A 25,892-nucleotide genomic window follows, 5' to 3' on the forward strand; every position below is an offset into this window, starting at 1 on the left:
CTTTAATGATAAATGATGTTGAGCATTCTTTCATGTGTTTGTTGGCAGTCTGTATATCTTCTTTGGAGAAATGTCTATTTAGGTCTTCTGCCCATTTCTGGATTGGGTTGTTTGTTTTTTTGTTATTGAGCTGCATGAGCTGCTTGTAAATTTTGGAAATTAATCCTTTGTCAGTTGCTTCATTTGCAAATATTTTCTCCCATTCTTAGGGTTTTCTTTTGGTCTTGTTTAGGGTTTCCTTTGCTGTGCAAAAGCTTTGAAGTTTCATTAGGTCCCATTTGTTTATTTTTGTTTTTATTTCTATTTCTCTGGGAGGTGGGTCAAAAAGGATCTTGCTGTGATTTATGTCATAGAGTGTTCTGCCTATGTTTTCCTCTAAGAGTTTGATAGTTTCTGGCCTTACATTTAGGTCGTTAATCCATTTTGAGCTTATTTTTGTGTATGGTATTAGGGAACACTATCAATTTTACCTGATTAATACTTACAGATAAATCTACCCAACAATAGCAGAATACACATTCATTTCAAATGCATATTTAACATTTGTCATGATAGACCACAGACAGGGCCATAAACCAAGCTTCAATTAATTTAAAAGTATTCAGGTCATATAAAGTATATTGTCTGACCACAATTGAATTAAATTAGAAATCAATAACAGAAAGATCTCTGGAAAAATCTCTAATGTTTAGAAACTAAATAAAACACTTATAAATAACATACACATAAAGAAAAGAAATCAAGCAGAAATTAGAAAATATTTTAAGTTAAATGGAAGGAAAAAACAACATGTTAAAATCTGGGGATGGAGAATTACAATTCTGCCAAGATGAAAGAGCCCTATTCCTCCCAGTTTCTGTCTTTCACAACTGAAAACAAAAATAAAAACCCTGCCCTGGAGATAATATTATAAACAAGTGAAAGGAAACTCTGAGGTAGAAGGGAGAAATGCCTAGGCATCTCAGGAAATGGGGAGTGACACAGCAGTGAGTTCCTTGAGTTTCCTTATTGTGTCCCATATGTCCTGGACAGGATGCTGCAGAAGTTTCCAACCCAGGACCACCAACTAGCACAAGCAAAAAATAAAGACAAAAACAAAAAACAATCCAAGAAAAGGCTGTTCTCCCAGTCAAAGGACAGAGAAGAGGGTAGGCTAAAAGCAAATTGTGGCATTACCCACAATTCTAGCCAAACAATGAGAAAACCATACTCTAGCCAAACAACAATGAGAAAACCATACTCTTCTCTTTCCCACTCCATGGGAGTTCAACAGAGCTGACTGCAGAGCTGATCTTCTACCTCATCTCACTCCCACACTGCAGAGAGCACACTTCAACTCCCCCAGAAGGTAGTATTTAAGGTCACAAGCAGGTTGCTAATCACCCATCCCCTGCCTGGAAGAAGCAGGTAGCACTTTGTTCCACTGCCAGGTTGTATCAGTGCACTCAGCAGGATGCTGATCACCCATCTCCATACAAGCGGAGGCAGGTGGCAGCAATCCAATCCTGACGCAGTAGTAGTAGTGAGTCTAAATTAGCAGTTGATCTTCCATCCCCTTACAAGCATAAGGAAAAGTTGTTCTAATTCCCCCACCAAGATAGCATCAGTGGAGTCCAGGGGCAACAAGACTGAATGAGGTAGTATAAGGTGGGGCTAGTCATCATTAGCCTTCACTCACACCCTCCTAGCACTCCAAGTCAGCAAGGTGGTCATTCAGAACCAGAATCCTCACTTCCACCTGACAGCAACAAGACTGAACAAGGTGGGTGAAGCAGGGCTAGTCAGCAACCACACTGTATCAGAGAATCCTAGTAGGAGCTGAACCTCTATTCACATTGATGAGGCAAAACAAGGTGGTGCAGGGAGAAGTGATTTATGCTATGCTTCTTATATCTCCTGATGTCACTGGAGCACAGTGGGAAGATGAACTTCCACCCCATCCATTTTAAGTGAGGCAGTGTCAGTCACTATCCTTTTTCTGGGGGTATGTTGACAGGGCTCACCAAGTAACTGAACATGCACACCCACCTGGCACTCAAACTGCAAATGAAGAAGTAAAACTGTCACTATTTGCAGATGACATGATACTAAATGTATAACATCCTAAAGTCTCTATCAGAAAACTACTAGAACTAATAAATAAATTCAGTAAAGTTGCAGGATACAAAATTAATATACAGGAATCTGTTACATCTCTATACACTACCAGAAAGAGAAATTAAGAAGACAATCCCATTTGCAATTGCATCAAAAAGAATAAAAGATCTAGGAATAAGTTTACCCAAGGAGGTAAAACACTTATATACTGGAAACTATAAGACATTGATGGAAGAAACTGAAAACAGAAATAAATGGATAGATATACTATACTCTTGGGTGGAAGAATTAATACTGCTAAAATGTCCATACTATCCAAAGCAATCTAAAGATTCAATGCAATCCCTATCAAAATACCCATGGCATTTTTCACAGAACTAGAACAAATAATCCTAAAATTTGTACGGAACCACAGAAGACCTCAAATAGTGAAAGCAATCTTGAGAAAGAAGAGCAAAGCTGGAGGTGTCATGCTCCCTGGTTTCAGACTATATTACAAAGCTATAAGTAATCAAAACAATACGATACTGGCATAAAAGCAGACACATAAACCAATGGAACAGAATCAAGATTCCAGAAATACACCCATGCATATATGGTCAACTAATATTTGACAAGGAAGCCAAGAATACTTAATGGGGAAAAGGCAGTCTCTTCAATAAATGATGCTGGGAAAACTGGACAGCCATATGCAAAAGAATGAAGCTGGACATTATCTTACACTACACACAAAAACTAACTCAAAATGGATTAAGAACTTGAACAAAAGACCTGAAACCATAAAACTCCTAGAAGAAAATATAAGCAGTAAGCTCCTGTAAATCATTATTGGCAATGATTTTTTAGAGTTGACACCAAAAGCAAAAAAACAACAACAAAATACAAAACTAAGTGGGACTACATCAAACTAAAAAGCTCCGGCACAGCAAAGCAAACTGTCAACAAAATGAAAAAGAAACCTGTCATATGGGAGAAAATATTTGCAAATCATGTCTGATAAGGGATTAATATCCAAAATATATAAAGAATTCATATGACTCAATAGCAAAAAAACCCAAACAATTCAATTAAAAAATTGGCAGAGGAGCTGAATGGACATTTTTCCAAAGAAGATATACAGATGGCCAAGAGGTACATGAAAAGGTATTCAACATCACTAATCATCAGGGAAATGCAACTTAAAACCACAATGGGAAACCAGCTCACACCTGTTAAAATGGCTATTACCAGAAAGACAAGGAATAACAAGTGTTAGCAAGGATGTAGAGAAAAGAGAACCCTTGTGCACTGTTAGTGAGACTGTAAATTGGTGCAGGCACTATGAAAAACAGTATGGAAGTTTGCAATTGACATGTAAACACTACTATATTTAAAATAGTTAACCAACAAGGACCTACTGTATAGCACAGCGAACTCGGCTCAGTATTCTTTAATAATCAAAATGGGAAAAGAATGTGAAAAAGAATGGATACTTGCATGTGTATAACTGAATCACTGTGCTGTACACCTGAAACTAACACATCATTGTTAATCAACTATACTCCAATATAAAATAAAATAATTTTTTTAAGAATAAAATAAAATAGAACTACCATACAATCCAGCAATTCCACTTTGGGGTATTTATCAGAAGGAAATGAAAACCTAACTTAAAAAGATATCTATACTCCCATATTCATTGCAGCATTATTTACAATAGCCAAGATATGGAAACAGCCTAAGTGTCCAATGATGGATGAATAGACAAAAAATGTGGTATACATAGAGAACAGAGTGTTATTCAGCCATATTAAAAGAATGAAATCTAGCCATTTGTGATAACATGGATGGACACTAAAGGCAAATGCTGACTGAAATAAGTCAGACAGAGAAAGACAAATACTGTACAATCTCATTTGTAGTGGAATCTAAAAAACAAACAAACAGAAATACTGAACACGTAGATATAGAGAACAGATTGGTGGTTGCCAAAGGTGGGAGGTGTGGGGTGGGCAGAATCAATGAAGGTGGTCAAAAGGTCAAACTTCCATTGTAAAACAAATAAGATCTGAGGACATAATGCATAGCGTGGTGATTATAGTTAATAATACTCTATTGTATATTTGAAAGTTACTAAGAGAGTAGATCTTTAAAGTTCTCATCAGAAGAAAAAAAATGTTTGTAACTATGTGTGGTGATGCATGTTAACTAGACTTATTGTGGTGATTATTTCACAATATGTACAGATACCAAATCATTATGTTGTACACCTGAACTTAAGATAATGTTATATGTCAATTACACCTCAATAAAAAAAGAAAGAAAATGATCCAGCAATATGCTGTATACAATAAACTCACTTCAAGTACAATGACATAAATTTACAGTAAAAGAATGGAAATAGATATAACATGTAAACATTAACTTGTTTTTAAAAAGTAGGAGTGGTTATACTAAGATCACATAAAGTCAATTATAGAGCAAAGAGAATTACTGGAGATAAGTAAAGACATTACATAATGGTAAAGGGATCAATCCATGGAAGATATAACAATCCTAAATGTGTGCACACCAAACCACAGAGTCTCAAAATACAGAAAGCAAAAACTAATGAAGTTAGAAAGAGATAAATATATCCAAAATTAGAGTCTGGAGAACTAATTCACTCTACTTTCAGGATTTGACAGGAATTTTCAGACAAAAAATTAGCAAGAATATGGAACTCAACAACACAATCAACCAACAATATCTAGTTGACAAATAGAAAACATTCCACTCAACAAGAAAAGAATGCACATGTTTTTCCATAGTCCATAGAGTATCCACCAAGACAGATCATATCCTAGGCCACAAAACAAATCTTAACAAATTTAAAAGAACTGAAATCATAAAGAGTGTGTTTTCTGACCATAATGATATCAAAACTAAAAATCAATAACAAGAAAACTTCCAAACAGTTGCCAATTAATTAAAATACTTCTAAGTAACTGATGGTTCAAAGGAGTCTCAAAGGCAATTTTTAAAACTACATATGATTGAATGAAAATTCAAATGCACATATCAAAATCTGTGGAATCCAGTTAAAGCCATGCTGAGAGGAGAATTAATAACACTAAATGTATACCTTAGAAAAGAGAAAGGGAACAAATCAGTAACGTAGGTTCCTACTTCAAAAAACTAGGAAAAAAGAGCAAAATAATCTCAAAGAAAAGTAAAGAAAGGAAATAATAAAGATAATTCAGAAAAAAATTGAAAAGAATAAAACAGAGAAAAATCAATTAAACAAAAGCCTAGCTCCTCAAAAACAAAAAATCAGTAAAATTTAAAAACCACTAGTAAGACTACAAACTATGCAAATTTAACAAGATAAAAGAGAAAGCTAAAATAGTCCTAAAACTAATTTTTAAAAGTGAATCTGTAATAAAAAAAATCTCACAATCTCTAGGCCCAGGTACTCTCATTAGAAAACTCTTCCAAACACTTAAAGAATTAACACCAATTTTATACAAACTATTACAGAAAACAGAAGCAGAGGGAACACTTCTCAATTCATTTTATGAACCCAGTATTACCCTAATACCGAAAGCAGATAAAGACAATAGAAATAAAAAGTTAACTCAAAATGGAACCTGTATTTAAATATAAAATGTTTAACTATAAAATTTTTAGAAAAAAATGAAAGAAAATAATTAAGATCCAAGGTTAGACAAAGAGTTCTAAAAGGTGATTCCAAAAGAGCACATGCCAGTCTCTGGTGTCCGAGCTGATAACCATGGGTCACGCCCATCTCTGGAGCTCATTTAGGCGGTGCTCTGCCTTCTGTGGGCAGACAGGGAAGGAATCCCCTCTCCTCACGCACCCCGAAACAAAGGTCTCTTGCCTCTTAGGCAGGTCCAGAGTTTTTCCTGGACTCCCTCCCGGCTAGCTGTAGTGCACTAGCCCCCTTCAGGCTGTGTTCACACAGCCAACCCCAGTCCTATCCCTGGGGTCTGACCTCTGAAGCCCTAGCCTCAGCTCCCAGCACCTATAAAGGAAAAACTGATAAACTGAACTCTGAAAGGCCCTGTTAAGAGGGTGAAAAGACAAGTTAAAGACGAAGAAGACAAATATCATATTATCACTTATATGTGGAATCTAAAATATGATACAAATGAATTTATTTACAAAACAGAAACAGACTCACAGACATAGAAAACAAACATGGTTACCAAAGGGGAAAAGAGAGGGAGGGATAAATTAGGAGTTTGGGATTAGCAGATATAAACTAGTATATATAAAATAGATAAACAAGGGACCTTCAAGATGGCGGAGGAGTAAGACGTGACGATCACCTTCCTACCCACAAATATATCAGAAATACATCTACATGTGGAAGAACTCCTGTAGAACACCTACTGAACGCTGGCAGAAGACCTCAGACTTCCCAAAAGGCAAGAAAATCCCCACGTACCTGGGTAGGGCAAAAGAAAAAAAGAAGTTAACAGAGACAAAAGAATAGGGATGGGACCTGCACCTCTGGGAGGGAGCTGTGAAGGAGGAAAAGTTTCCACTCAATAGGAAACCCCTTCACTGGCGGAGACAGGGAGTGGGCGGGGGAAGCTCCAGAGCCACGGAGGAGTGGGCAGCAACAGGGGTGCAGAGGGCGAAGCAGAGAGATTCCAACACAAAGGATCAGTGCCGGCCAGCACTCACCACCCTGAGAAATTTGTCTGCTCACCCACCAGGGCGGGTGGGGGCTGGGAGCTGAGACTCGGGCTTTGGAAGTCAGACCCCAGGAAGAGGACTGGGGTTGGCTGCATGAATACAGCCTGAAGGGGGCTAGTGCACCACAGCTAGCTGGGAGGGAGTCCAGGAAAAACTCTGGTCCAGCCTAAGAGGCAAGAGACCATCGTTTCGGGGTGTGCGAGGAGAGGGGATTCCTTCCCTGTCTGCCCACAGAAGGCAGAGCACCGCCTAAACGAGCTCCAGACATGGGCATGAGCTGCAGCTATCAGCTCAGACACCAGAGACTGGCATGAAACACTAACACTGCTGCTGCAGCCATCAAGAATCCTGTGGGCAAGCACAGATCACTATCTACATGCCCTCCCCACCCACCCACTCTCCGGGAGCCTGTGCAGCCTGCCACTGCCAGGGTCCCATGATCCAGGGACAAATTTCCCAGGAGAACACACGGCACGCCTCAGGCTGTTGAAGTGTCACAGTGGCCTCTGCTGCTGCAGGCTCACCCCGCATTCCAATTATAATAACCGTACCCCTCCCTCCAAACTGCATGAGTGAGTCAGGGCCCCCTCATCAGCTGGTGCTTTAACCCCATCTTGTCTGGGTGGGAATAGAAGCCTGAGGGCAACCTATACACAGAGGTGGGGCCCAAACCAAAGCTGAACCCCAGGAGCTGTGGGAACAAAGAAGAGAAAGGGAAATTCCTCCATGCAGCCTCAGGAGCAGTGGATTAAATGTCCCCAATCAACTTGAGGTACGCTGCATCTGTGGAATACCTGAATAAACAACAAATCAACCCAAAATTGAGGCAGTGGACTTTGGTAGCAACTGCAGACTTGGGGTTTGCTGTCTGTGACTGACTTGTTTCTGATTTTTATGTTTATCTCAGTATAGTTTTAAGCGCTTGTTACCATTAGTGGATTTTTTTTTATTGGTTTGGTTGCTCTCTTCTTTTTTCATTACTTTTTTTTTATTTTAATAATTTTTAATGTTATTTAAGTTTATTTCTTTATTTATTATTAATTATTATATTTCTCTTTTTTTCTTCCTTTTCTTCTGAGTCGTGTGGCTGACAGGATCTTGGTACTCCAGGCTGGTGTCAGGCCTGAGCTTCTGAGATGGGAGAGCTGTGTTCAGGACATTGGACCACCAGAGACCTCGAGCCCCATGTAATATCAATCGGCGAGAGCTCTCCCAGAGATCTCCATCTCAGCACTAAGACCCAGCTCCACCCAATGGCAGGCAAGCTCCAGTGCTGGACGCCCCATGGCAAACAACTACCAAGACAGGAACACAACCCCACCCATTAGCAGAGAGGATGCCTAAACTAATACTAAGTTCACAGACACTGCAAAACACACCACTGGATTCAGCACTGCCCACCAGAAAGACAATATCCAGCCACAGCCACCAGGACACAGTCACCAGTGTCCTCCACCAGGAAGCCTACACAAGCCACTGAACCAACCTTACCCATTGGGGGCAGACACCAAAAACAACGGGAACTACAAATCTGCAGCCTGTGAAAGGAGACTCCAAACACAGTAAGTTAAGCAAAATGAGAAGACAGAAAATAGGCAACAGATGAGGGAGCAAGGTAAAAAACAACCAGACCAAACAAATGAGAGGAAATAGGCAGTCTACCTGAAAAAGAATTCAGAGTAATGATAGTAAAGATAATACAAAATCTTGGAAATAGAATGGAGAAAATACAAGAAATGTTTAACAAGGATGTAGGAGAACTAAAGAGCAAAGAAACAATGATGAATAACACAATAAATGAAATTTAAAATTCTCTAGAAGGGGGCTTCCCAGGTGCCGCAGTGGCTGAGAGTCCGCCTGCCAATGCAGGGGACATGGGTTCGTGCCCCAGTCCGAGAAGATCCCACATGCCACGGAGAGGCTGGGCCCGTGAGCCATGGCCGCTGGGCCTGTGTGTCCAGAGCCTGTGCTCTGCAATGGGAGAGGCCACAACAGTAAGAGGCCCGTGTACAACAACAACAACAACAACAAAAAAAAAATTCTCTAGAAGGTTTCAATAGCAGAATAACTGAGACAGAAGAACGGATAGGTAACCTGGAAGATAAAATAGTGGAAATAACTACTGCAGAGCAGAATAAAGAAAAAAAGAATGAAAAGAATTGAGGACAGTCTCAGAGACCTCTGGGACAACATTAAATGCACCAACATTCGAATTATAGGGGTTCCAGAAGAAGAAGAGAAAAAGAAAGGGACTGAGAAAATATTTGAAGAGATTATAGTTGAAAATTTCCTTAACATGGGAAAGGAAATACTCAATGAAGTCCAGAAAGCACAGAGAGTCTCATACAGGATAAATCCAAGGAGAAACACACCAAGACACAAATTAATCAAACTATCAAAATTAAATACAAAGAAAGAATATTAAAAACAGCAAGGGAAAAACAACAAATAACATACAAGGGAATCCCCATAAGGTTAACAGCTGATCTTTCAGCAGAAACTCTGCAAGCCAGAGGAAGTGGCAGGACATATTTTAAGTGATGAAAGGGAAAAATCTACAAAAAAGATTAGCCAGCAAGGATGCCATTCAGATTCGATGGAGAAATTAAAACCTTTACAAATAAGCAAAAGTTAAGGGAGTTCAGCACCACCAAACCAGCTTTACAACAAATGCTAAAGGAACTTCTCTAGGCAGGAAACACAAGAGAAGGAAAAGACCTACAGAAACAAAGCCAAAACAATTAAGAAACTGGTAATAGGAACATACATATAAATAATTACCTAAAATGTAAATGAATTAAATGCTCCAACCAAAAGACATAGACAGGCTAAATGGATACAAAAACAAGACCCATATATATGTTGTCTACAAGAGACCCACTTCAGACCTAGGGACACATACAGACTGAAAGTGAGGGGATGGAAAAAGATATTCCATGCAAATGGAAATCAAAAGAAAGCTGGAGTAGCAATTCTCATATCAGACAAAAAAGACTTTAAAATAAAGACTATTACAAGAAACAAAGAAAGACACTACATAATGATCAAGGGATCAATCAAAGAAGATATAACAAATGCAAATATTTATGCACCCAGCACAGGAGCACCTCAGTACATAAGGCAAATGCTAACAGCCAGAAAAGGGGAAATCGACAGAAACACAATAATAGTAGGGGATTTTAACATCCCACTTTCACCAATGGACAGATCATCCAAAATGAAAATAAATAAGGACACACAAGCTTTAAATGACACATTAAACAAGATGGACTTAATTGATATTTATAGGACATTCCATCCAAAAACAACAGAACACACTTTCTTCTCAAGTGCTTATGGAACATTCTCCAGGATAGACCATATCTTGGGTCACAAGTTAAGCCTTTGTAAATTTAAGAAAATTGATATCATATCAATTATCTTTCCTGACCACAACGCTATGAGACTAGATATCAATTACAGGGAAAAAAATGTAAAAAATACAAACACATGGAGGCTAAACAATACGCTACTAAATAACCCAGTGATCACTGAAGAAATCAGAGAGGAAATCAAAAATATCTAGAAACAAATGACAATGAAAACACAATGACTCAAAATCTATGTGATGCAGCAAAAGCAGTTCTAAGACGGAAGTTTATAGCAATACGATCCTACCTCAAGAAACAAGAACAATCTCAAACAACCTAACCTTATTCCTAAAGCAATTAGAGAAGAACAAAAAAAAAGCAAAGTTGGCAGAAGGAAAGAAATCATAAATGAGAGCAAAAAAAAAAAATAAAAAATAAATGAAGGAAACAATAGCAAAGATCAAGAAAACAAAAAGCTGGTTCTTTGAGAAGATAAACAAAATTGATAAACCATTAGCCAGACTCATCAAGAAAAAAGGGAGAAGACTCAAATCAACAGAATTAGAAATGAAAAAGAAGTGAAAACTGACAGTGCAGAAATACATAAAGGTTTGTGACCACCTAGAGGGGTGGGATAGGGAGGGTGGGGGGAGACACAAGAGGGAGGATATATGGGGATATATGTATATGTATGGCCAATTCACTTTGCTATAAAGCAGAAACTAACACACCATTGTAGAGCAATTATACGCCAATAATGATGTTTTTTTTTAAAAAAAGAAATACATAGAATCATGAGAGATTACTACAAGCAACTATATGCCAGTAAAATGGACAACCTGGAAGAAATAGACAAATTTGTAGAAAAGCACAACCTTCCGAAATTGAACCAGGAAGAAACAGAAAATATAAACAGACCAATCACAAGCACTGAAATTGAAACTGCGATTAAAAATCTTCAACCAAAAGCCCAGGACCAGATGGCTTCACAGGCAAATTCTATCAAACATTTAGAGAAGAGCTAACACCTATCCTTCTCAAACTCTTCCAAAAAATAGTAGAGGGAGGAACACTCCCAAACTCATTCTACGAGGCCACCACCCTGATACCAAAACGAGACAAAGATGTCACAAAAAAAGAAAACTACAGACCAATATCCCTAATGAACATAGATGCAAAAATCCTCAACAAAATACTAGCAAACAGAATCCAACAACACATTAAAAGGATCATACACCATGATCAAGTGGGGTTTATCCCAGGAATGCAATGATTCTTCAATATACGCAATTCAATCAATGTGATACACCACAATAACAAACTGAAGGATAAAAGCCATATGATTATCTCAATAGGTGCAGAAAAAGCTTTCGACAAAATTCAACACCCATTTATGATAAAAACTCTCCAGAAAGTAGGCATAGAGGGAACTTACCTCAACATAATAAATGCCATATATGACAAACCCACAGCCAACATCATTCTCAATGGTGAAAAACTGAAACCATTTCCTCTAAAATCAGGAACAAGACAAGGATGTCCACTGTCACCACTATTATTCAACATAGTTTTGGAAGTTTTAGCCACAGCAATCAGAGAAGAAAAAGAAATAAAAGGAATACAAATCGAAAAAGACAAAGTAAAATTGTCACTGTTTGCAGATGATGTACTTTACGTAGAGAATCCTAAAGATGCTACCAGAAAACTACTAGAGCTAATCAATGAATTTAGTAAAGTAGCAGGATACAAAATTAATGCACAGAAATCTCTTGCATTCCTATACACTAATGATGAAAAATATGAAAGAGAAATTAAAGAAACACTCCCATTTACCACTGCAACAAAAAGAATAAAATACCTAGGGATTAACCTACCTAAGGATACAAAAGACCTGTATGCAGAAAACTATAAGACACTGATGAAAGAAATTAAAGATGATACCAACAGATGCAGAGATATACCATGTTCTTGAATTGGAAGAATCAATATTGTGAAAATGACTCTACTACCCAAAGCAATCTACAGATTCAATGCAATCCCAATCAAACTACCAATGGCATTTTTCACAGAACTAGAACAAAAAATTTCACTATTTGTATAGAAACACAAAAGACCCCGCATAGCCAAAGCAGTCTTGAGAAAGAAAAACGGAGCTGGAGGAATCAGGCTCCCTGACTTCAGACTAAACTACAAAGCTACAGTAATCAAGACAGTATGGTACTGGCACAAAAACAGAAATATTGATCAATGGAACAGGAGAGAAAGCCCAGAGATAAACACGTGCACATAGGGTCACCTTATCTTTGATAAAGGAGGCAAGAATATACAATGTAGAAAATACAGCCTCTTCAATAAGTGGTGCTGGGAAAACTGGACAGCTACATGTAAAAGAATGAAATTACGACACTTCCTAACACCATACACCAAAATAAACTCAAAATGGATTAAAGACCTAAATGTAAGGCCAGACACTATAAAACTTTTAGAGGAAAACATTTACAGAAACGGGATGACACTAAAACAAAATTTGGGAGGAAATTCACAGCCCTACAGGCATATATTAGAAAAGAAGAAAGTTCTCAAATCTGTGACTTCAGTTTCCACCTTAAAACACTAGAAAAAGATAAAATGAAACCCAAAATTAATCAAAAGAGGGGAAATAAAAAAAATCAAACCAGGAATCAATGAAATAAAATATAGGAAAACAATACAGAAAAGCAATGAAACCAAAAGTTGGTTCTTATGAAAATCAGTGCAGCTGATAAGCTTCTAGCCAGACTAATCAGGAAAAAAGTAGAAGACACAAATCACCAATATCAGGGATTTTAAAAGGAGCATCAATACTTATCTCACAGACATTAAATATATGCCAATAAATTTGATGATGTGGGTTACTCATTGCTAAAGAAACAGTAAACTTTATTTGGTCATAAATATTTCACTTACCTAAATATTTAAGGAAATGTAATTCGTATTAATATAGCAAATAATGAACCAAAAAATAAGGATACATTCGTATAGCACCAGTTCTCGTCCCAATAGCCAAGATTTTCTGAACTGGATCAAAGGCTAATGCTGTGGGCTGATAAGGAAAACCATGCCGAACTGTCTGAAAGAGAGAAAACAGTGAAAATAGTCATCAGGGAAATAAAAATTAAAATCACAACAAGATACCACTATCCAACCACCAGAATGACTAAAATAATTATTTATTTTTTAAAAACTACTACCAAGTATTGTTGGTAGAAGTGTAAAATGACACAACCACTTTAGAAAAATGTGCTGTAGTTCTTTAAAAACTAAACATATACCCGTCCTATGACCTAGAAATTCCACTCCTGTGTATGTACCCAAGGAAATGAAGAGCATATACCCACATAATAATTTGTATATGTCCCTAACAGCTTTATACATAACAACCTAGAAACAGCCCAGGTGACAATCAACAAGAGAATTCAAAAACAAAACTGTGGTATATGCATACAATAGAATACTACTCAACAATTAAAAGATAAACTAATGACAGAAGCCAAAACATGGATGATTCTCAAATATATTATGCTAAGTAAAAGAAGCAATACACAAAGAGTACATATAGTATGATTACATTTATATTAAATTCTAAACAAGTAAAACTAACCTATGGTGAAAAAAATCAGAACAGTGGTTGATTTGAGGAGAACTGACTGGAAGGGGTATGAAGGAACTTTATTTTGACAAGGTTTGAATTACAAACATGTATACTTTAGTCAAAACTCATCAAACAGTACAATAAAATTGTGACAACATATAAATACATATATGAGTGTTCCAGTATAATTCTTTCAACTCCTCTGTATGTTTGAAAGCTTTCATAATAACACAGCGGGAAAGAAAGGAAAGAAAATATAAAGAGTTCATAATATCACAAAAGAGATAAGACTAACATGTAAAAAAGGAATATGCAATATTAGACAGGAGCTAATTTCAATATGAAATGTGCTATAACTTTTCCAAAAAAATAGAGGACCCACATAGGTCAGGATAAAAGGGATTCTATACCTTTTCAGCCACATATTTAGTGCTCCAAAAACTATTTTTAATGGAAATATCTTTATAATAAAATATGGCTTTTGTAAACATTTGAAGATGAAAAGATTAACTATAGCATGTAGTTTATCTAAAACTCATTCCCCAGAGAAAACACGGTAAGGAGTTCATTGCATAAACTCCTCATTTTCTTTTAAAGCATATATGAACATATATGCATATGCATATTAACTAATATATAACCAGATCTGTAATCTGGTTTTCTCCCTTAGCAGTATATCATAGAAATATTTCCACAAAAAAATATGTTTAGATGTATAATGCTTCAACCTATTTAAAAGTTGCAGAGCTTATTATAGTATGAATATACCACAATGTCTTTAACCAACCAACTACTGTTCTATAACCTCCAAAGAATTCTCAACTAAGTTGGTTAAAAAATTATTACTAAGAAGACCCATTTTCTATTCATGATCCTTAACTGAGGTGTTTCCCTTTGATTCTGAACTGTCCTTCTTATTTTGACTTATAAACAGAATTGTCAACAGGAAGATATTCATAATCTTCATGCAGATCAATGTGGATAACAATAATTGAATATAGTTTCTCTCAAAAAAAAACAGAACAGGTGGGAACACTTCCCAACTCACTCTATGGCCAGTATTACCCTGATCCCAGAAACAAAGTCATCACAAGAAAAGAAAACTAAATACCACTAATTCTTAATTAATATAGGTATAAAAATCCCCAATAAAATATTAGCAAACCAATTCCAGCAACATATAAAAAGGAAATACAATGTGACTTGGTAGAATTTATGCCAGGAATGCAAGGTTGGTTTAACATCAAAAAATTAATGTAATATCCTATCTCAATAGAACATAGGACAAAAATCACATGGTCACCTCAATAGATGCAGAAAAATTATTTCAGAAAATCCAACACCCACTCATGTTAAAAAGCACTGAATAAACAGAACTGTAGAGAACTTCCTCAATCTGATAAATGGCATGTACAAAAAACCTACAGCTAACATCATACTAATTAGTGAAAGAATAAGTGCTTTCCCTCTAAGATCAGGAATGAAACAAGTATGTCCGCTCTTGCCACTTCTACATCCTATCCAGGGCGATTAGGCAAGAAAAAAAGAAAGACATCAGATTTTTTTGAAAAAAGAACTAAAACTATCTGCAGATGACATGATCTTGTGTATATAAGCCTAAGAAATACACTGAAAAATTACTAGAACTAATAAAGAAGTTAAGCAAGATTACAAAATTAATGTACAAATCAATTATATTTCTATATACTAGCAATGCACTATCCAAAAATGAAATTAAGAGAACAATTTCATTTACAATAGCAGCCAAAGGAATAAAATATTCAGTAATAAAATGAACAAAAGAAGTACAAAACTTACATGCTAAAAACTACAAAACACTTTTGAAAAAAATTTAAGACAACCTAAATAAAAAGAAAGGCTTCTCATACCCATGGATTAAAATACTATTGTTAAGGTGACAATACTCCACAGATTGATCTTCAGAATCAATGCAATCCCTAACAAAACCCCAGCTGGCTTTTTTTTGCAGAAATTGACAAGTCGACCCTAAGATTCATATGGGTATTCAAGAGGCCCAGAACACCAAAATGATCTTGAAAAAGAAGAACAAATTTGGAGCATTCACATTTTTTAAATTTAGACAAATCTACAGTAATCAAGACAATGAGGCACTGGCATAGGATAAACATTTAGATCAATGGAACAGCATTGAGATTCCAGAAATAAATGTTCACATTTTCAGTCAGTTGATTACTGCCAAGGGTGCTAAGACAATTCAACGAGAAATGAACAGTCTTTTAACAAATGATACTGCAACAACTGGATATCAACATGCAAAAGAATCAAGTTGGACTAATATATACAAACTAACTCAAAATGGATCATAGACCTAAATGTAAGGACCAAAACTATAAAAATTTTAGAAGAAAACATATGCTTAAATCTTAGTGACTTAGGATTAGGCAATGGTTTCTTACATATGACTCAAAAGGCACAAGCAATAAAATTAAAAATAGATAAATTGAACCTCGTGAGACTTAAAAACTTTTGTGCTGTAGAGGATACTATCAAGAAAGTAAAAAGACAACCCAAAGAATGGGAGAAAATATTTGCAAAGCATATATCTGATAAGGAATTTATATCCAGAATAAATAAAGAACTCTTACAACTCAATAATAAAAAGACAAATAACTCAATTGAAAAAATGGGCAAAGGATCTTAATAGACACTTATCCAAAAATATATATATAAATGACCAATAAGCACATGGTAAGATGCTCAACATCATTAGCCATTAGTAAACTGCAAATCGTATCCACAATGAGCTATAACGGCATACTCACTAGGATGGATACAAAAAAAGATATTAATACAGGCTGACTAAGATGTAGAGAAATTGGAGCCTTAATACATTACTGGTAGAAATGTAAAATCATGTAGTTTCTTTGGAAAATAGTTTGGCATTTCCTCAAAATGTGAAATAGAGTTACACTATAACCCAGGGATTCCACTCCTGGGTATATAACCAAGGAAAATAAAAAAGAAATCCATATAAAACTTTTATACAAATATTCATAGCAACATGACTCAAAATATTCAAAAAGTAGAAACAACTCAAACATTCATCAACTGATGAATGAGTAGATGAAATTTGTATGTCTGTACAATGGAATATTATTCATCAATAAAAGCAACTGAAGTATGATACATGCTACAACAGGGATGTACCTTGAAGATGAAAGAAGCCAGTCATATATTGTATAATTCCATTTACGTGGAATGTACAGAATAGAAAAATCTATAGAGACAGAAATTATTGGGTTGGCCAAAAGGTTCATTCAGTTTTTTCTGTAAGATGGCTCTAATAGCTCTTAGTCATCTTTAACTCCATTCAAAACAATTTTGTTAGATTGTATGTGACAGCTGTCATATCAGTGTGCATTTAAAAAAAGCCAACAAAATTGGTGAATTTTTTTTTTTTTTTTTTTTTTTTTTGCTGTATGCGGGCCTCTCACTGTTGTGGCCTCTCCCGTTGCAGAGCACAGGCTCCGGACACACAGGCTCACGGGCCCAGCCGCTCCGCGGCATGTGGAATCTTCCCAGACCAGGGCACGAACCCGTGTCCCCTGCACCGGCAGGCAGACTCTCAACCACTGCGCCACTAGGGAAGCCCAAAATTGGTGAATTTTTGTGTAGCCATTTTAAAATTGAAGATGGAAGAAAGAAAGCAACATTTTCAGCATATTACGCTGCATTATTTCAAGAAAGGTAAAAACGCAACTGAAACGCAAAAAAGATTTGTGCAGTGTACGGAGAAGGTGCTGTGACTGATCAAATGTGTCAAAAGTGGTTTGCGAAGTTTTATGCTGGAGATTTCTCGCTGGACGATGCTCCACGGTCATTAGACCAGTTGAAGGTGACAGCAATCAAATCAAGACATTAATTGAGAACAATCAACGTTATACCCCTCTGGAGATAGCCGACATACTCAAAATATCCAAATCAAGTGTTGAAAATCATTTGCACCAGCTTGGTTATGTTAATTGCTTTGATGTTTGGGTTCCACATAAGTTAAGTGAAAAAAAACTTCTTGACCATATTTCCCATGCGATTCTCTACTTAAACATAATGAAAACTTCCGTTTTTAAAACAAATTATGGGGCTTCCCTGGTGGTGCAGTAGTTGAGAGTCCGCCTGCCGATGCAGGGGACATGGGTTCGTGCGCGGGTCCGGGAAGATCCCGCATGCCGCGGAGCGGCTGGGCCCGTGAGCCATGGCTGCTGAGCCTGCGTGTCTGGAGTCTGTGCTCGGCAACGGGAGAGGCCACAACAGTGAGAGGCCCACATACCGCAAAAACAAACAAACAAACAAACAAATTATGACGGGTGATGAAAAGTGGGTACTGTACAATAATGTGGAATGGAAGAGATCCTGGGGCAAATGAAATGAACCACCACCAACCACACCAAAGGCCAGTCTTCATCCAAAGAAGTTGATGTTGTTTATATGGTGGGATTGGAAGGGAGTCCTCTATTATGAGCTCCTTCTGGAAAACGAAACAGTTCCAACAAGTACTGCTCCCAGTCAGACCAACTGAAAGAAGCACTTGATGAAAAGCATCTAGAATTAGTCAACAGAAAACGCACAATCTTTCATCAGGATAATGCAAGGCTGCATGTTTCTTTGACAACTAGGCAAAAACTGTTACAGCTTGGCTGGGAAGTTCTGATTCATCCACCATATTCACCAGACATTGCACCTTCAGATTTCCATTTATTTAGGTCTTTACAAAATTCTCTTAATAGAAGAAATTTCAATTCCCTGGAAGACTGTAAAAGGCACCTGGAAAAGTTCTTTGCTCAAAAAGATAAAAAGTTTTGGGAAGATGGAATTATGAAGTTGCCTGAAAAATGGCAGAAGGTAGGGGAACAAAAGGGTGAATAGGTTGTTCCATAAAGTTCTTGTTGAAAATGAAAATGTATCTTTTATTTTTACTTAAAAACTGAAGGCACTTTTTGGCCAACCCATATATTACTGGTTGCCTAGGAATGGGGGAGAGGGGCTCTGGATAATGGGCATTTACTGCTAATGAGTACAGAGTTGTTTTGGGCGTGATGAAATGTTCTAAAACTGATTATGGTAGTTGTTACATAACTGTGAATATACTAAAAACTAGTGAAATGTATGCTTTAACTGGGTGAATTTTATTGTAATTTGAAAGAAAAAATACTGTTCTCCTCAAGAATATCAAATATTCTGATATTGCATCATCAGACAATGTATACAATAAGAAGTTAGGATCAGTTGGGATACCTGGCTGATTTCAAAAGAATCAAGGCTATCAATTGGAATGGCATAGATGTGGTAAAAAAAAAAAAATTGAAGCAGAGAAAAATGTAGGACAACTGAAGACAACTTGTCAAGGTGAAAAATTCTCAATTTTAGACAGAGTCAGAAAGGGTTGTTGAAATACTATAGTTTATGTTCAGCTGGTGAAATAAGCAAAGCTGATAAGCAACAAATAAAATGAGGTTCTTAAATATCTAATTTTTCCTAATATTATTTTGTTTCTCTTGCTTTGTTTTGCTCTCTATTTGTCTGCTCAGGCTGCTATAACAAAATACTGGGTAGCTTAAACAAGATGTTTATTTCTCACAGTTCCCAAGGCTAGGAAGTCAAGATCAAGTTACTAGCCAATTCAGTTGCTGGTAAGAGCCCTCTTCCTGGGTTGCAGATGGCCACCTTCTCACTGTGTCCTCATAATGGGGAGATAAGCATCTCTGTCTCTTCCTCTTACAAAGCCACAAATCTCATCATGAGGCCTTATCCTTATGACCTCATCTAATTCTAATTAACTCCCAAAGGCCCCATATCCAAATACTATCACCCTGGGGGTTAGGGTTTCAACATATGAATTTTGGGAGAACACAATTCAGTCCATAGCATTCTCCCTTCAAAACATTACAGGGGATGAGGTAAGGTGGCCAACTGTACCAAAAGTTACACAAATCTCTCTAGATATCTGGAGCAAAAAAAGATGGTTACAAATAGGTGGAAATGCTGGTCATGTCACCCTGAGTTAGGAAGCTGTTACTATCTCTGAAATGAAAGACACAAACTTGTACTCATTGCTGACACTGCAAAAGGCACTAGCAGAAATAAAATGACTTACTTTCTTCGTGTCTTTTAATCTGGCACCTTCCATTGGCAGAATCTAACCACAACACAGCTAGGAAGGAATTCTGAACATTTAGCTTTAGTTTAGTTTTCATTTTAATTTCCTCAGTATACAAATGAGAACACCGAAGGGCCAGTATGGAACAAGGGCAGTATGAGACAAAGAAGAACTCATATTAGGCCTGGCTGACTGGGCTTAATATTATCATAATATTTCAAAACAGCCTCAAAACCACCTATGACAGAGACTGTCTGTTGCTTCCCACTATCTTCTTCTCCCCTTTTTCTATAGTACTAAAATTTTGAGTTCAGCACATGGCAATCCAGTTCACACTACATTTCCCAGCCTCCACAGCCGAGATTAGATTCTAAACAAAGGAGTGAGAGCAGAAATGATATAAACCCATAAACATAAGGGCAAATACAACTTATTTTTCTCACCTTTCTACTAACTGGAAAATGGATTCAATGGCAGGAATTGGATCAGCCAACTTAGAACATGAGATGAAAGCCATATGTCAAGGACAGTACAGCACCAAGATAGAAAGACCTTGTTGGGTTCTAGATACCATAAAGCCATTGAATCAGTCCTTGGTTGCTTAAAATTAGACAGATTTCATGAAAGAGAAATAAACTTCTACATTGTTTAAGCTGCAGTTATTATGGCCTGTTAAAACATCTTAACTGTCATCCTAACACCCATACCAACCATTCATTCCTAAAAAGAAGTAAATATTTTTTAAACCAACAAGTTAGTTTATGGGGAATGTTCCCTAGTATTGCTCATTAGTGTGAAAAATGAAAGAAGCAAATATGGGACTTCCCTGGTGGCCCAGTAGTTAAGAATCCACATGCCAATGCAGGGGACACGGGTTCGAGCCATGGTCCGGGAAGATCCCACATGCCGGGGAGCAACTAAGCCCATGTGCCACAACTACTGAACCTGTGCTCTAGAGCTTGCGAGCCACAACTACTGAGCCCACGTGCCACAACTACTGAAGCCCTCACACCTAGAGCCGGTGCTCTGCAACAAGAGAAGCCACCTCAATAAGAAGCCTGTGCACCACAATGAAGAGTAGCCCCCGCTCACCACAACTAGAAAAAGCCCACACACAGCAACAAAGACCCAAGGCAGCCAAAACTAAATAAATTAATTTTTAAAAAGATACAAATATGGCTTTTGATTGTATACTACTAGGATTCCAACTTGCTACTGTATTGGTGATTCATGCTTATACTTATCTCTATACTACTGATATGCCAAAGCTATCATTTCTATAATCTGAGCATAGAATTCCTAATATCATATACCAGTTTTCATCTAATAACATGAATGCAACAATTGAAAACTACCATATATAGAAAATAAAACTACCTATAGATTACAGAAGATAGAATATTACAATTATGAAATAAATTAATTCTATTTAAACTTCCTCTAGATAGACAATTTGCCTCTCAATATTTATGATTACATAATATGTACTTTTTCTGATATAAGTTCACTTGCCTGGTTAGGTCTACAAATGTTACAATCTTGGCAAAGGGTAGAGTGGGGTAAATCATTCCTGATCTTGGATCCAGAAACTGGAAATTAATCACAGTCTCAAAATTTGTTCAGTAAGTCATAAAGTCATATAATCTGAGATAAAATATCTGGGCTGTTCTACTACAAAAAAGAACGCTCACATGGACACACATATTTTGGTAAGCAAAAACCAATTATTACTGTAACTGGAGCAACTCCCATTGATGGGAAAAGTCCCTCAATTTCAATGATATTTGTTTCCAATAACAGCCAAATTACTTGAACTTTGAGGGTTTTTAGGGATATGTGTGTATGTCCATAGCTCTTCTCTAGATGTGATGTCATCTTAGATCCCTGAAAATATTGCTGAATGATTTCCTGCTCCCTTAGATGAAGAATAAGACTAAGAGAACTATGATAGGCATATGACACCATGGAGTGGCATAATGGTAACAAAAATAACAAGTTCCTATGAAACCCTGTCACTTTGCGATAGAAAGGTAAGATTGTGCTATATGCACAAGTATGGCAAAATACCTACTCATGCAAATGCCCTTGGCAATTGATGTATTGGTACCAGTTTCTCATTAAGACTTTTAAATCTCTTGAAAGATTGAGAAAACCACCATGCTCAAAGATCTAAAAGGCGGTTGATATTAAAATTAAAGGAGAGGGACTTCCCGGGCGGTACAGCAGTTAAGACTCCACCCTTCCAATGCAGGGGGCGCGGGTTCTATCCTTGGTTGGGGAACTGAGATCCCACATGCTGTGTAGCGTGGCCAAAAAATTAAAAAAAAAAATTAAATTAGAATAATGCCCAAATATACCCCCATTTGATAAGATATTTGGAAGTAGATATAACAGAAATGTGATTTTATCATTAATATTTTAAAATTTTATATTCATTTTAGTTTTATTTTCATCAAACTCAATCACGCCACATAATTTAAAAAGTCAGATAATTCTATAGGACATGTCACGAAAGTTAGAAATAAGCTGTCCCCTTCCCTCGCCCATTTCCTGCTTTCTAGAGGATCTTTTTGCTATTTGTTTTGGCATTTACCTAATGAGTCTGAAAATAACATTTCGGTAGGCGGGCCTCTCACTGTTGTGGCCTCTCCCGTTGCGGAGCACAGGCTCCAGACGCGCAGGCTCAGCGGCCATGGCTCGCGGAGCACAGGCTCCAGACGCGCAGGCTCCAGACGCGCAGGCTCAGCGGCCATGGCTCTCGGGCCCAGCCGCTGCGCAGCATGTGGGATCTTCCCGGACCAGGGCACGAACCCATGTCCCCTGCATCAGCAGGCGGACTCTCAACCACTGCGCCACCAGGGAAGCCCTGAAAATAACATTTTTATATTGCTATTCACTGACTTCAAAAAATTCTCTCTCTTTTCTCCCACCTCCTCATTACACATACAAGCACACTTGCCATATCCCTATCTTCTCAATAAATCATAGCAGTTAGTGTTAACACTCTATTAATACTGCTCTCTTATTTTGCCTCACAAATGTTTTATTCCCTGAGGTTACATTTTTTTAAGTTGCATTTGCTAAGTTTTTATGTGCTTTTGTCACTAATTCAACCCCAAACTTTTCCCCAATTGCCCACATTATCTTTCAATATGTTAAACACAACAGGTATATAGATTCAGAGAGAGGAAGGAGAAAGAGACAGAGAGGGAAAGAGAGAGAAAGGGACAGACTATTTACATAAAATTCAAACAATCCCTAATGACTTAAAAGCAAATCAGCTGTTGCCTGGGTCCAGGAACAGAAAGAGGGATGGGCTGCTGCAAAGGCCACAAGTGATGAAAATGTCTGTCCTAGTGATTTCACAGGAAACACATCACATAGTACAGTATACATAATTTCAGATTGTTTTAAGCATTATAAAGTAAATACTTATGAATATAGGTACAAAATACTAAATAAGATACTAGTAAATCCAATCCAGTAATGTATACTAACAATGATAAACCAAGACCAAATTATTGTTTATCCCAAAAATTTAAGTAAGTATATATACCTCATATTTCATTTGTTACTAACATATTTCATCCTTTTCTTTTCCTTAATTTAAATTTTAAGTTTTTCAGGCCTTAGCCTTGAAACTGGGGGCACTTCGGCTTACAAAATAAACCTTGACAAGATACAGACACAGAAAAGCAAATAATATTCTTCATCATATAAATGTCTTTGCAAATGCCATTTCTAAAAAGGAGCCTATACCCTACAAATTGATGCTACCTCTTGTGAATGCAATCTTTAGTTTTTAAGCAGTCTCTAATTCTGATTGGTTGTTTTATTTATTAATGTGTTCCCCTGACAATAATATTTAAATTGACATAGCATTTTCAGAAAAATATAAATACATGTGAGTTTTCTTGAAAAAGCCATAAGAAGATCGTTAGTACTTTTTCTTTCATAAGGATGGAAGAAAAAATAAAATTTTAAAGTATGTCTCTGTTGGGTTTAGATAGAGTTTGGTTGCCTAATCTCATTTAAATTAACACAAAGACAGCTCAATATGAGGATATATACTGACATTCATTAAATCAACAAATAAAAAGATAAAACCTCATGATTATATCAGTACGTTCTGGAAAGACATTTGATAAACTTCAGCAGTCAATCCAAGTAAACATCTTATGTAAAATAGGATCAGAGGAAAACTACTTATATATGATAAATATTAACAATAACAAAAATAACAACAAATAAAATACTAAACGGCAGAAAGGTATAGTATTCCCAGTAAAGTCAGGAAGAAGAAATACATGTTCATTATTCCCATTATTGTTCAGCTTTGTTTTAGAGATTCAAGCTAATTTAGTAAGACAAGAAATTGAAATAATATATAAATATAGGAAAGTAAAAAACAAATTACTAAAATTTTTTGGAAGAAAAAGAATCTGGTAAGTCGTCTAGATACATGATAAGCAGACAAAAATCAGCAACTTTTCCCTCCACTAAAAGTAACCAATTACCAATAAAATTGGGGGGGAAATACCCATTTTTATTTTTGGTTGTTAATTTGAAGTCTGTCAAATTTTTTAAAAGTCTAAAAATAAATGTTTTATTCAGTAGCATTGAATAATATATTTTCTAATATATAAAATGGTTAGGGAGACAAAATATTTTTCACTAGACTAGAACTTAGTGATTAATAATAGAATTATATTCATATGTATCAATGTTTATTTAATACTACAGAAGTTACAACACAACTGTTAAAATTCTATTAGAAATGCAGAGTTGATGTAGTTTCTGTTGTAGCTAGGACAACAAAATCCCATCAGGATTTAGTATTCAAGAAGCAATTATTTGTTTATATACTTCAGAAACTTTTTCATTATTGTTGTGTGATTTAAGCTGCTAAAAGCATCTCTTTCCAAAGTATCTACAAAAACCTAGTTTTTTGTAGGAAAATATATTTACACATAGGAAAAACTGGAAATTTTATTTATACATAGTAATAAACAAATGAGGTCCTAATTATTAGTGTTTTTCAAAAATAAAGTATTTACCTACTTATCTCTCAAATTCCAAGTCAAGTTCTCACTCCTACATGAAATATTTACTAAAATTCTAAACCAACACCACAGTGTAGCACTTATTGAAGAATGATTATTGCCCTTTGATCTCCCCAAATAAGTTCTAACTCCTTTGTGAGCAGGGACCATGCCTTTAATGTGTCCCCTTCACTAAGCTTAGTGCTATGATTAAATAGTTAGGCTTTTTAAAGTTCATCAATATGATTTGTCCATGTAAGCAGTAGTTCCTTTAAAAACTATTCTCTTATATTTTTAAGAAAGATGAATAATTACTTACAACCAAATATTTTATAAGTATTGAAATAAAATCTTTATCTAGAATATCTCTGTATCTGGAGCTATTGTCTCAACTTTCCACAGTAATGAAAGCACACTTGAGATTTTACTTTAAATGTTCAATAGTTATCATTCTCACCCTTTTCCCTCTGAGCACCTTCGTGAATTATTATAACCACATGCAATTACATAATGCTAAGGTGTTAGAACAGAAAAAGAACCCACACTTGGATAATATATTTTATATATATTTAATTGGGAATATGTTATAGATACTAATGTATCATTAAATCTAATGTAAAAGTAGGTTATTCTTTACTACCTAATTGTGTTTCTTCCTACCATATTGTATTACAAACTACTTGAGGTTAGAGATTCTGTTGTTTCAAGCTTAACAGCCTTACAGGCATTCAAAAAACTACTGATTTTTATTACAACAGTTTAACACATATAGTGAGTAACTTGGACTCTATAGTTCACACTGTTAATCTTACCAAAAAAATCTGACTCATAAATGAGGTAATGCATGTAAATGTGCTTTATAAATTGAGCATACTATGTAAATATATGTTTATAGTATTTAAACTTAATAGAAAGGTGTCCTTTCAAAACATGAGGGAATCACGTTCAAATTA

General features: G+C 36.3%; 1 protein-coding gene across 2 annotated transcripts in view; it reads right to left on the reverse strand.

The window, feature by feature from the left end:
• Positions 1 to 25,892, reverse strand: part of STXBP5L (syntaxin binding protein 5L) — a 369,562-nt gene that overhangs the window by 306,461 nt on the left and 37,209 nt on the right. For both annotated transcript variants that reach the window (XM_079922719.1, XM_079922720.1), the window contains one exon: positions 13,142 to 13,239. In XM_079922719.1, the coding sequence (XP_079778845.1) occupies positions 13,142 to 13,239 (98 nt within the window). The remainder of the gene's footprint in view (positions 1 to 13,141; positions 13,240 to 25,892) is intronic.

The sequence above is a fragment of the Stenella coeruleoalba genome, assembly GCF_951394435.1.
Source record: "Stenella coeruleoalba genome assembly, chromosome: 5".
NCBI classification, from domain to species: Eukaryota; Metazoa; Chordata; class Mammalia; order Artiodactyla; family Delphinidae; genus Stenella; species Stenella coeruleoalba.